Below are 10749 nucleotides of genomic sequence, written 5' to 3' on the forward strand. Positions count from 1 at the left end.
AATGTTCGCAGAGCGATTGACTTTACTAATGCTAGATCCTTTTTCTTTGTCATAATGCATAACAAAATGCATTCTTAGATTACTGCCGCTGTCTGCCTACAGTCATCCACATTCGAATGCCTTTTGTACATTATCATTAGTATACAATTCCAAGATAGGTGATGTGTGGCTTTCTTGAGAAGAGAAATTCTAATAAACCATAGCAAAGGAAACGATCGGCAGAGCCGATAGCTCAGTCTGGAAGGCCAGACCTCTTGACTTTGCCAATGCTTGTTTTACTTGCCATGGGGGAGTAGTAGTAACTACGTTGGCTCTATTGTCCGTACAGCCGGAATTATTGGCATTTGAGAGTGTACCTTTAACAAAACACCGGTGCTCAGGGACGTTTTCGGAGCCCACACCAAAAATCCACTCAAGCAAAGGACGTGGCTATCAGTGGTGCAGCCGGTCCATGCAAAGGCCCCAGGAGTACTGGGGGCAGCCCAGTGCTTATTTTGTGCTTGTTGTTTCCGGTGCTGAGCACCGTCACTTATTTTTGAGGACCGGCGCTTATTCTTCTGCCTCAAGCATTTACTGCGACCAAAAGGCACATATGGGAAAGAGGGAGGAAGAGAATAACGAAAAAGAGTCACAAAGGGAGAAATTAGAAAGCTGCAAGAGTGAGCTGAATTAAGACGCAGGTAGAGGCTTTAAATGGATTAAAGAGGCCCGAGGTGGCTTCAGGATTACGCCGCCTCAATAGTCCGTGTTCACACATTTAATTGCAACAGCTGCGTGTTTCAGTGGAGGGCTTTGAGCACCGGAACCCTTTTATTTACAAATTAAGCAATGGGGCAGCCCGACCTCTGGGTTTGTGTTTATTAGAAGAGGGGGAGAAGAGCAGAGAGATATAACGGAGATAAAAGACGAGACAGCAGGGGAAAGCATCTAAAACGGCGGCAGTGGTGAAAAGAGTAGCGTTTAGAGACAAAGGAGGGATTGGAAAGGTACATGGGACAGATGGAGAAAGTGGAGGCGGAGACATGACCGATTAGAAAGGAGACTGAACTGAGGAAAGAAAAGCAGAGATGGGGAGATTGGAAAACCTGCAACTCAGAATTGTCAGAGGGGAACAAGAGTCTAGAGATGGAGGGAAAGCGAAAGGTGTAAAGTAGCTACAGATGGATGGAGAGATACACTAGGGTGGTAGGGTAGAGTGAAAAGGAGGGCGATTACCAAAAGGATCTAGAATGATGCAGGAGATAAGGAAGCAGTGATGGGCCGAATTCAGCGAAGAACGGACACATCAGACAATGGAAAGGGAGAACTGGAGAGATACCGCCGAGAATGGGAGAAGAGAGAAAGTTGGAAGTAGTAAGATACAGAGGAAGCGACAAGAGGCGATATTGAAGGAAGTAAAGAGATACATGGACACAGAAAAAGAGAAAGGAGAGGTGTAAGAGAAAAGGGAGAGATGAACTGCGGGGAATGTAGCCATCAGCTGAGAAAGGGAGATAGGCGAAGAGATGCATGGGGTGTATTGAGAGTGAAAGAGGAAGGACTAGCTGTATCCAGGGAATGAAGTAAAGCTATTTATTGGGGGTGAAGAGGTACAGGTGAGCAAGAGCCTCGTTATCATTTCTGTCGTAGCGGCACGTTAGTTTCCAGGGCTGTGCGGAGCTCACGGCAAGCCAATTTGACTGTTTTTTAAAATTACTTAGCCACAGAATAGTGGACGAATTTGTTGGGGTGGTTTATAATTGTATGTTACACATAAAATAATCCCAAAGGACTTGATTCCCAATGCCATTTATGTTCAACTTTGTAAAATCTGAAGCATGTTCAAATGTAACGTTGGCAAGAATGTACACAAGTGATATTGTACGCAATACCGAATTACTCAAATGTAACTACATATGCAAGTAAGTACTTCTCGAAAGCAGCAAATGGCTCAGTCCCTAAATAGAACTCATGAAATTATTTGGGAATTCTAAAAAATTGTAAAATCTACTCTTAGTATAGGCATAATAACCTCATGTATGTAGATTTACAGATTTGTTGTGATTCAGGACCTGAGAATTAAGTTGCCATCAGTAAGTATTTGTCATGGGGTCTTACCTGTGGAGCCTGCCGCAGATGCAGGTGCACCTCCATATCTTACTCCTCAGCACCTCCCGGAGAGGGGTGCACCCTCTGATATACAGGATTGGGGTGACAGCTGTGTTGATCCGGGGGAGTATTGCAAGGGGATCTGTTGCCAGATTTCCAGACACATGGCACTTCAACGGTGTGAAATTACAGATGGTGATGCGCAACAAGATGGGACACCAGACCAGGATGAAACTGGCGGCCACAGCTATGATGAGGTAGAGGGAGCTCTGCTTGGCCTCCCGCTCCGGGGTGGCAGGCTCACGCTCTAACTGGTATTTGGCGACAAGGTATAGTTTGACATTGAGACCTATCATGATGTTGACAGTGACTAGATTGCAAACGATGATACCTATGGCTTCGATCTTGAGTGCATTGGCTGAAGTGGTGAGATTTTGGGATGCTAAGACTACAAATGCATAGAGCCACAGGCTCCCTATAACCAAAATAGTCTTCCTAGGGCTCATTCTCCGAGGGTAATGAATTGGGGACATAATTGCATGGTACCTGTCCGCCTGGGCAGCCAGGATGGACAGGTAAGACAGCCCTAGGAAGTTGGAAACAATGGACTTGGTGTCATTCTTCTTGGGGTGAACATCTTTGACATCAAAGAGCCCTACATAGTAACAGGAAGCGCCCGTGCAGAAGTCACTAATGCACGTGCTCATCATGTAGATGAACCTGTTCTCCTTCCGGAATGACCTCGTTACCACGATGGCGAGGAACACGGAGAGGTTGAGTATCATGATGGCGGTAGCCAGGCAGAAGTGGAAAAGCAGCAAGAGAATGTTGCCAAAGCTGTCTGGGGTAACGGCCAATGGGACCATCTCTTTCTCCAGCAAAGACGCAGAGCTTTAGCTCTCCTACATTTAAGCTAAACTTTATAGCAGCCTAATTGGAGTTGGCCAAGGAGTTATTCCTCTGGAGTCAGCAGTAATTACGCAGAGGCATCAGCATCATCTGGGGAAATCCATCAATGTGACTTCCTGTTTTCTACGTTTTTTAAATTGTGCTCTCTCGTGGCCTCTCATCACACAGGTGATGTTGGACATGTATTAAGAGCCAAAAGTAAACATATTTCTTAGAAAGGCCTTCTTTTATCGGGTTTAATTCACTTCCTGTGTGAAAATACGAACCGACTGGGAGTTTGAAATGAAAATAAAATGAAATACGAACAGTCTGTGGGAGTTTGAAATGAAAAGTAAATGAAGGAGAACAAGAAAACAAGCTCCTTCCAGGGCAAAAAGCTGGATTTGAAAGGTTACCATAAGTCACAAAGAAATGTAATATATAAGAAAATATTACCCTGGCCACAGACCTCAAAGGGCCCTGCCTTGGCTGTAAATTTAAACATTTATACCTAAAATAGCATTGGGGGTCCAAGATACCAAGTCAGGTACAGCAGTCCCCTGCCAACTTTTTTGGTACCACAGATTCGTTAGTCTGAAATGAGTCCCAATACTTTTTTTTAAATGTAAAGTAAGGGGTGCATTGTGGGCTCCGCCTACTGCAGTCTTGCAGTTAGGGTGTGCTTATCTTGTCCGCCCATGACTGTGCCCCTCATTATTTAATGGCTGCTCTTGTAGAAATTTGTAACCAATGGCAGTCAAACAGCTCTCTCATTACTATGAATCCCATTTTGTATACTGTAATTTCTCAAAAATAACTGAAAGGATTATACCAAACCAATAATGAGTAAAGTTCTACCTTTATTCCAACTTTAATGTGAATCCGTTCAGCCGTTCGGGCTGTAGCTGTGAGTAAAATTTCCTATGGGTGGTAAAATGGGAAACACACCTGTTTTTTTCACCCTACCGATTTAATTGTTCTTTCCCCTGAATGGATTTGTTTGAAAATCAGCATGCCGGACCTTAGCTGTTGAAGGTAGTTATTTGCCATTTTGTAGAAGAAATCCATCCAGGGGGGTCAAAAGTTATAGGCAAATCAACAAATGCCTTTTCAATGGAATGTCCATATAAACAATAGCTCCACAGTGGCGACTGGGCACTGTGTAATATATATATAAATATATATATATATATATATATATATATATATATATATATATATATATATATATATATATTACACATGTATATGTATAGATAGATATATTAACTGAAAAAAACAAAAGTTAAAGCAACGGTATACTTAGGTGAAAATGTCAGTGACAACAAAACGTTTTAAACAACAACAAAAAATGACATTCACCAGTTATAGTTATCTCAAGTAAAATTACACAAAGAAAATGTAGTGGTGGTGTTGGAGGGCGCACATCCTCATACGTTTTTAAAATAAATGCCTGAAACAAGTGTTTCAAACTAATATTGGAGAAATGGTGCTGAGCGGTGATTATTCCTCACTACCAACTGGCATAATGTTGCAGCCACAAGGGCTGCATTGCACTCGCATTGATAAAAGATATCGCAGCACACAGAAAAGTCTATAATATAATCACATCCACAAAATGTCCATGGAAGGTTGTAAGGTGGTTGAAGCCCTTTATTGTTGTGGGAAATAAAATCTTCCGTAAACAACACAATGCAGTAGGCAAATTTTGCAAGGATTACACCATTGTACAATCAATGAGGATTTCAACAGGGATGCAAAAAGCAAGTACATTGGTAGCATGCAAGAAGTGTATTCCTGTGATTACAGCACAAAAAAGCCTACATTGTTACAAGTTGCGTTATCAAGAACTGGACATTGTAAAACACATCAAACATAAGAATATTAAAATAATTAAAGTATCGGGCCTACCACCTAGAAAGCCTATTGAAAGTGAGTGAGTTAGAAGAAAGACAAGGGAAGCCATCGCTAAGTGGTAGACCCAAAAATAACGTATGTGCCATGTAAAGCCATGCCGTAAGTCAGCAGATGTCATACATCAGTGAAGCATAGAGGAAGACAATGTGTATGAACAAATATCATACAATACTGACCTACAAAATGTCCAGTCAAGGACAACTGTGGCAAGAGGTAGATTCCCAAGCATGAAGTAACAATATTATGACCTGTGCAGGTACACCAGACTCCCAAAATCCCAGAACTCCCATGCTGATAGAGATAGGAGAAAAGTAATCACCATGAGTACTGAAGCCAGGTATTAAAAAGCCTCATTAGAAAAATCTGTATAGTATATACCTTCAACTTGGGGTACTGTTCAAGTAGAAAGAGTGCTAAGTCAGGCAGTAGTGTAAAACACATCCAGTCAGTGGTGAATAAAGAGTGTAGTGCAACCAGCAAACTCTGTAAAATGCAAAATTAAGAGGAGTGTGAGAAATGGCCCTGTCTCAGGAAAACATAAACTCCATTCACCCACATAAGTAGGTTTGCCACGTCCAGCCTACTATCTAAGTAGTAAGTGACAAAAGTAATTGCCTCGTAGAAGCATCGATGTGATTTCTAAGCCCACCTCCAGAGATGGCAGAGGTGTAGACGATTTGTGACCCTGGTAAGTCACATGGCTAGAGTAAAAAACACAACAATGGGCAAACTACCTTGGTTAAGTATGATCGAACAGTAGGTATAAAACACGTGTCAAAAAAACTCAGGAGCCAAATAAAGCCATTCCCAATAATGCGCATCTAGACAGCATTGAACTCAACTATGAACAGGGGACAGTGGTAATAAAGCAGCACTCTATAGAGCTCAGACATTAACCACTTAAGTAGCCACAACCGCTAAGACGACTAGCTTAAAAAACAAAAAAGGACTCCCCGTTTCTATTAGCCAGTCCCAAAATGAGGCGGATGCCATGTATTAAATTTTGCTAAGGATTTTGGAGTCTACTATCCACACACAGAATCAAAACAAAAAAACAACCATAAATAACTTATCAGGTGCACAAATCGTCATCACCACTTACTTGTAAAGCTTAATTCTGATGGATACAATTACCTGTGGATTCCTCAACTTATGAATTCTCCCATGCACCAACATCCGACGGAAAATCTTCTTCCCAGCTCTCCACATCAACGAGGACGTCACAATTGCACGGCTCCAAGGAACTCCGCCTGACGTCACCGTGCCAATAAGAGGTCCTCGCCGGCGTGCTGACGTCAGTTTCCTTTTTCCGTGCCTTTAAACGCTAACGGTTTTCTCTTAGCTCTTGCTACTGTTCAAGGTGTTCCATTTTGTTTCTGGTTACAATCTTGTTTCTGGTTACAATGTCTCCTCCTAGGAAGTCGGGATTTAAGCTGTGTTGAGAGTGCAGAGGCCGCATGTCGGTCACTGACCCTCATGATGATTGCCTTTGGTGTTTGAGCTCCGAGCATGATGTTGAGGAGTGTGTATCCTGCCACAGCATGAATCCTAAGGCTCTGAAGGAGAGGGAGGCCAAACTCTTTTTGGCTAAGGCGAAGAAAGGACATAAAAGTCATCACTGGTCCTCTTCTCACACTTCGTCGAAGAAACACAAGAGGTGACGTCGTCATGACTCGGCATCGCTTGGCTTGGAGACGTTCAAGGTCCATGTTTCCATCTCGGCGGCGACGTGGGAGGTTACTCCGACTGCGACTCCACACCCTCAGAGCCCTCAGGCTTCTCCGGCGCCGTCGGTCTTCGAGGTGGTCACGCCTCTAGAGAGTACTCGTTTTTCACCTGTGGCACAGGTTTCTAATGCTCAGCAAGCGATGGTGCAGCATGGAGACCAGCGGTATCCTGCCTTCCCAGCCCGGGAGCGGATCCGGCGGCATTTTTAAATGCCATGTTTTCTTTGTTTAATGCTGTGGCCCCTGCTGGTGCACCGGCTGGTCCCACAGATCCTTTAGCATTTTCATTGGGCTCCCCGGCTCCTTACAAGGCGGCGCTGTTTATGCCCTTCTATCCGGCTGAGGGTGCCAGTTTGGCGCCGATGACGTCACCTCTGAGACCTGTGGTTCCGATGACGTCGCCTTCTAGACCTACGGCGCCGATCTCATCACCCTTTCAGTCGACACTGATGATGGAGCCTCAGGTGTCCTTGGCGCCGATAGGATCCGCTCCGGCACAGGATGGCTCTGGATTTGACCGAAGTCAACCTTCTTCTCCTGGTACGCGCCTTTCAGTTCTGAAGCCGGTGTCATCGACATCGGCTAATTCTATGTCGACACCAAGGTTAGTGGCCAGGTAGAAAGGCTTTAAGACTTTTGGAGGAAGAGGAGTACCAGAGGCAGTTGTTGGAAGAAGGGGAGATTGTGGAGCCCTTGGGGGAATATCAAGGGCTGGACTCGGCCAGTGAGCTAGACACTTCCCCGGAATGGGACCTTTCATCACCAGGGGAGTTTACGGAGGAGGCGGCCTCTTGCCATACTGTGGTCAGGAAGGCGGCAAATTTTGGGGATCTTCCGTTGCGTGCTGCAGAGGTGAAGACAAATATCTTGACTGAGATCCTCACCCTTATTCTACTTCGACGGATCCATTGCTTCCGTTTAATGATGCTTTTACGGAGCCTATGTTAGAGGTATGGAGGAAGCCTGTGTCGTCACCTGCTGTCAACAGATCTGTGGCAAGGAGGTATAGGGTGGCTCCTGGGGATCCAGGATTCGTGTCCAAACATACTACCCTGGAGAGTCTGGTTGTTCAGACCTCTTGTTCCACACGGTCTGCACCAGGCTCCTACCCTGTGATTCCGTCAGACAGGGAATCCAAGAGGATGGAGCAGTCCGCAAAGAAAACTTTTTCTTCTTGCAGTATGGCCCTCAAGCCAGCAAATGCTACCTGTGTTTTGGGTAGATTCGTGCACGCCCTGATGGATCCAGCTAGGGCTATGGTTCCGGACCTGCCGCAGGAGGTGCAGGGACAATTTGGAGAACTTCTGTCGGATGCTCAGGCCGCAGCAAAGCAGATAATCCAGTCTGGTCTGGATTCTACAGTTCGGTGGCCAGGGCAATGGGTACCTCTGTTGCTACCAGGAGGCATGCATGGTTGAGGTCCTCTGGCTTTTCCTCTGATGTACAGACTGTGCTCTTGGACTTGTCCTTTGATGGGGAAAAACTGTTTGGTGCTGTCGCGTGGGCTCTCATTATCCTAAATAAGACTACTGGATTTCTAGGCAGCAGGATCGATAACGGTGTGGGGGACTGAGTCTGACCTACATGTAAGGAACTCTGTCACCCTAAATCCGGTTGTTGCTCCGGCTAACTAGCAGTGCCTCATTTCTCCCATGGGGAAGAGATGATTGGTCAGCCGAGCGCATGACATCTTTGGAACTTCTCAGGGAAGTCGTGGTCACTCAGATCCAAACCAACTCTCTCATTCACAATATGGTCTCATATACAAATGACAAAGACAGTATAAGTTTTATATAATGTTTTAATAAAACGACTGTATTTTAGATATTAAGGTGTGAGCCGCAATAACCAGAACAATACAACATAGTAGGATTGATATAGTAACCAGGTGAGTAAAACATAAGAATAAAGCTATCATAATTCCTAACCGTTTCTACTCTCCCTCTGCTTGTTCTATTTAGAGCACAGCATGTTAAGCTTCCAGCTTGCCTTTCTGTGTCACTAGGGAGACAGACACCCTCATACCTGAGCAAAGGCTTGTGATCTGGTTCAGCATCTGCAACGAGGCAGTCAGCGTCTAGTTGTGGTTCCCTGGTCGGAATCTCCCTCTTGCATGTATTGGGACAAGGAAGTGATTTTATAACTAACATGTCATCGTGATCACAAAATGTCCCTACGCAGGAATGCCAAGTCTAAACTCCTACCACGTCTATCGGCAATGTACCAGACTGTATCCTTGACTGAAGCACAGAGTGAATATGTTATGAGGAACTCCAGTGCTGAAGTAGGCAAAAAAGTGTGATATGAATAAAAAACAACACCGTAGAACTGGCTATTCTGTAAAATAACAGTACGAAGCCTAATAAAAAGCATTTAGAGTAAAGTGCACAGAGGCTCTAAGCTGTTAGCAAATGAATAAAATATATTTAGGGCAAAGTGCACAGAGGCCTAAAGCCTGAAGCTAATGCGCAAAATATACGTAAAACTAACCACACTACACCCTCCCCTTGTCGGTAGCAAGTGGTTCTTATAACATTAAAAAAATGCCCTAAATTTAAACACAACATTTCGACAAGATGAGAAGACAACAAAGTCATAAATTTAGGAAACATGTGACGATAGAGCAAAATTCAATATAGTGTCAATTTAGTCGAGAGAAAACAAAATCCAATTGTCAGACAGAAGTAATAGAACGTAGAAGCTCCTCCACTTCGAGATATGTCAATATTGGAAGATCCACGCCACAAAGTACCATGGAGCAGGTGTGTTCCAAAGCCCCAAACTCATTCAGGGCGGCACCCCGTGTAGTGCCAAGGAAAGAGACAAAACCATCTTCCTCCAGGAAGGGAATCTCATAATCCGCTTCACGAAGCAAACGCAACCGTAGTGCACAAGTCTGGGAATGAGCCCTAATCAGGAACATCAACAGATCAGGATCGACCACTGGAGAGCGCTGCAGTGAGAGACAGAAAGCCAGTGCATGTTCAAACGAGCACCAAAGGCACCAAAACACGGGTTGCACACAATCCAAAACCGGTCTGAATGATAAAGACCAGTCACACTCCAAATGAGCCAGGAGTGCAGATCCAAAATGCTGCATCATGCGTTCACGACACAGCAGCGCTGACGGGAGCAGCAATATAGGATCTCGTCGCGGCGGGACAGCCATTGCGAAAAAATAGTAACAATAGCAAAACTCCAGCCAATAAAGCCAAAGTAATCGGGAAACCCCCAAAAATGCTTCCGAAAATAGAGTGTATAGCCGAAGGTATCAAACCGAATAGGGAAGAGAAGGTGTGAACAAAACCAACACCAACGGCTTTGAAAAAATGAGCAATACCAGCAGTGCTGGATGCATTAAATATATTTCCCACAAGTTCACCAAAGTGACTCGGAAAGTTAGTATTCAAAAGGGACTGTATCTCTGCCGATGACCTTGCCACTTGAAGTGCGTAGGTCTCGCTAGCAGATGTAAGGGCCACATGCTTTTGCAACAATAAAGCTTTCAGCCGACTCAACTTGTCGAAATCAACCTTGGAAGTAGCAATATGAGGCCAGATGTCCGCTACCTCCCTAAATTCAGTAGGGGGAAACAACACATTCCCGCAACACGTAACGGCCTTGTTGACGACAACGACGTAAACTATTCCGGCACGCATGCCACAGCAGCGTTCGCTGTTAAGAACAATGTAACTGCCGTTAGAAAGCACCTGGAAAGTGTTTTTAATTACCGGGACTGGAACTCCCTTCAGATAACAAGCTAAGTTAGCAATCGAAGCGTTACACGCTCCGTGCAAGGACAGCTGTTTACAAACCATGGAATGGCTGACAGAAGCTTCGCATTCGCTACCGCTAAGAAAAACCTCCCTCAAACCATTAACACATCTGTACTGAAAAGGAAGCTCCCACACCTCGTGTATGTAACTGTCACCCAATAGTTCATATCTACCCACCGGAATGTGCTTCAAACAAGAAGTAAATTGCAGAGTGGAAATAGGCAAATTAATAACCCCATGAATCAACCACTCAGCTGACGGAATCTCAGCCACCGTGAAAGGCAGTTTCTCCAATTTTTCAATATTTAACATAACATACGTCGCTTCCTTCTTAGCCATCAATTGTTGTTGAC

The 10749-nt window shown here is 44.6% G+C and overlaps 1 protein-coding gene across 1 annotated transcript; it reads right to left on the reverse strand.

Moving 5' to 3' along the window:
* Positions 1-2093: 2093 nt before the first annotated feature.
* LOC138265181 (adenosine receptor A2b-like) lies at positions 2094-2954 on the reverse strand. The gene has a single exon (XM_069212723.1). The coding sequence runs from the start codon at positions 2952-2954 to the stop codon at positions 2094-2096; it is 861 nt and encodes a 286-aa protein (XP_069068824.1).
* Between the last annotated feature and the right edge of the window lie 7795 nt (positions 2955-10749).

Source organism: Pleurodeles waltl, chromosome 11, assembly GCF_031143425.1.
Source record: "Pleurodeles waltl isolate 20211129_DDA chromosome 11, aPleWal1.hap1.20221129, whole genome shotgun sequence".
Classification (NCBI taxonomy): domain Eukaryota; kingdom Metazoa; phylum Chordata; class Amphibia; order Caudata; family Salamandridae; genus Pleurodeles; species Pleurodeles waltl.

Excerpts from the sequence above, each read along its gene's own strand:
- LOC138265181 (XM_069212723.1), bottom strand. The coding sequence starts at position 2,954 with ATGGTCCCATTGGCCGTTACCCCAGACAGCTTTGGCAACATTCTCTTG.